We start from the raw sequence: 1,318 nt of genomic DNA, 5'->3' as shown, positions 1-1,318 counted from the left end.
GAACACGGGCAGCTCTCCGCGGTGTCGGAGTTCTTGAGATGAGTTCTGTCTAGACTCCATGACGCAAGAGAGCTGAGTTGTGATTACAGGCGAAGACACGTCAAACCGGTGACGTCACTTGCGCCATTCACGGAGCTTATGAAGCAAGTGCGTACCTCAGCCTAGCATTCTGCCTCAAATAACCACTCTCTGTGCCGCGCCGTATCGAAACCAATGCAAGAAGAAAATCCAAATGGAAAAGCGAATAAATGCGATCGGCTTCTTTGCGCTAAGAAATGAAAAAAAAAAAAAAAAACATAGCTCACCAAAGGCAAGGACGAAGAAGCTGCACAGGACAGGCGCCTACAAAGCGCCTGTCCTGTGCAGCGCGTCTTTGCCCTGGTATTTGTTCAGCGACAGTTGTTGTTGCTCGTTAAGAAGTCAGAAGCCACAGCAAACGCCTTCCCCTTACTGTTTGTCACTGCAACAGCAATTCCACTGCGTGTCACTTCTCCGAATGTGCTAAAAGTGTTGTAGCTTGCGTGACAGTTACAATTACTTAACATTTGCCTGATGGATTTAATCTGTACCGTGGTCTCTATCTGCAGTTAAGGCTCATGTCCCGGCAACAAGTGGTCAATGACACGCTCGACTCCGAGAACATTGCCGACTTCGTGGGCGTGAAGGTTGCGTACGATGCCTTCGCTTTGTTGCCCTACCGTGAGCGGATAACGACCTTGGTCGGCCTCAACATATCGGCGAATCGGCTCTTTTTCATCAGCCACTGTATCAAGTGGTGCGCGCAACACAGCCGACTAACGAGCCGCTATGCACCATACCGCTCCCGGTGTATAGTGCCACTGATGAATATGCCCGAGTTCTCGAATGCGTTTGGCTGCGTGGCAGGGCAGCCCATGAACCCGAGGAAGAAGTGCGACTTCTGGTCGTAAAGTGTTGTACACTCGCCGTCTTCTCAATACTGTCGCAGTACGTGGCCTCTCTTCTTCGACGTGTTTTTCTTTGCATTGCTGAGCCGAATAAATCAAGAAAAGCATTATTAAACGTGGTCTCGCAACTCCAGCGCAATAGTTATCGCTGTAGGAATTCTATTTGTGGCAGTAATATTTTTTGTGATTTGACTGAGCGGCACTTCGCGCGCTCTGATCAATCGCGAAGTCTGAAAGCGCGTAAACAAATAACGCAAGTTGAATAACAAAACACTCAAATAATTTCGAGGAGCATTACCATCTGTACTTCCAGTGTGGTCCGTGCTTTCCTTCAAGGGATTGCTAATGCATATTATGCTAAGCCATCATTCTGCTTGATAACGACGGGTTAA

At 48.3% G+C, this 1,318-nt stretch overlaps 1 protein-coding gene across 1 annotated transcript; it reads left to right on the top strand.

Moving 5' to 3' along the window:
* Window positions 1–596: 596 nt before the first annotated feature.
* Window positions 597–929, top strand: LOC129386193 (neprilysin-21-like). The gene has a single exon (XM_055073732.1). It carries the CDS (start codon window positions 597–599, stop codon window positions 927–929), a length of 333 nt encoding a protein of 110 aa, XP_054929707.1.
* Window positions 930–1,318: the final 389 nt, after the last annotated feature.

This window comes from Dermacentor andersoni, chromosome 3 (genome assembly GCF_023375885.2).
Source record: "Dermacentor andersoni chromosome 3, qqDerAnde1_hic_scaffold, whole genome shotgun sequence".
NCBI classification, from domain to species: Eukaryota; Metazoa; Arthropoda; class Arachnida; order Ixodida; family Ixodidae; genus Dermacentor; species Dermacentor andersoni.
This window is presented reverse-complemented; position numbering and strand designations above follow the sequence as displayed.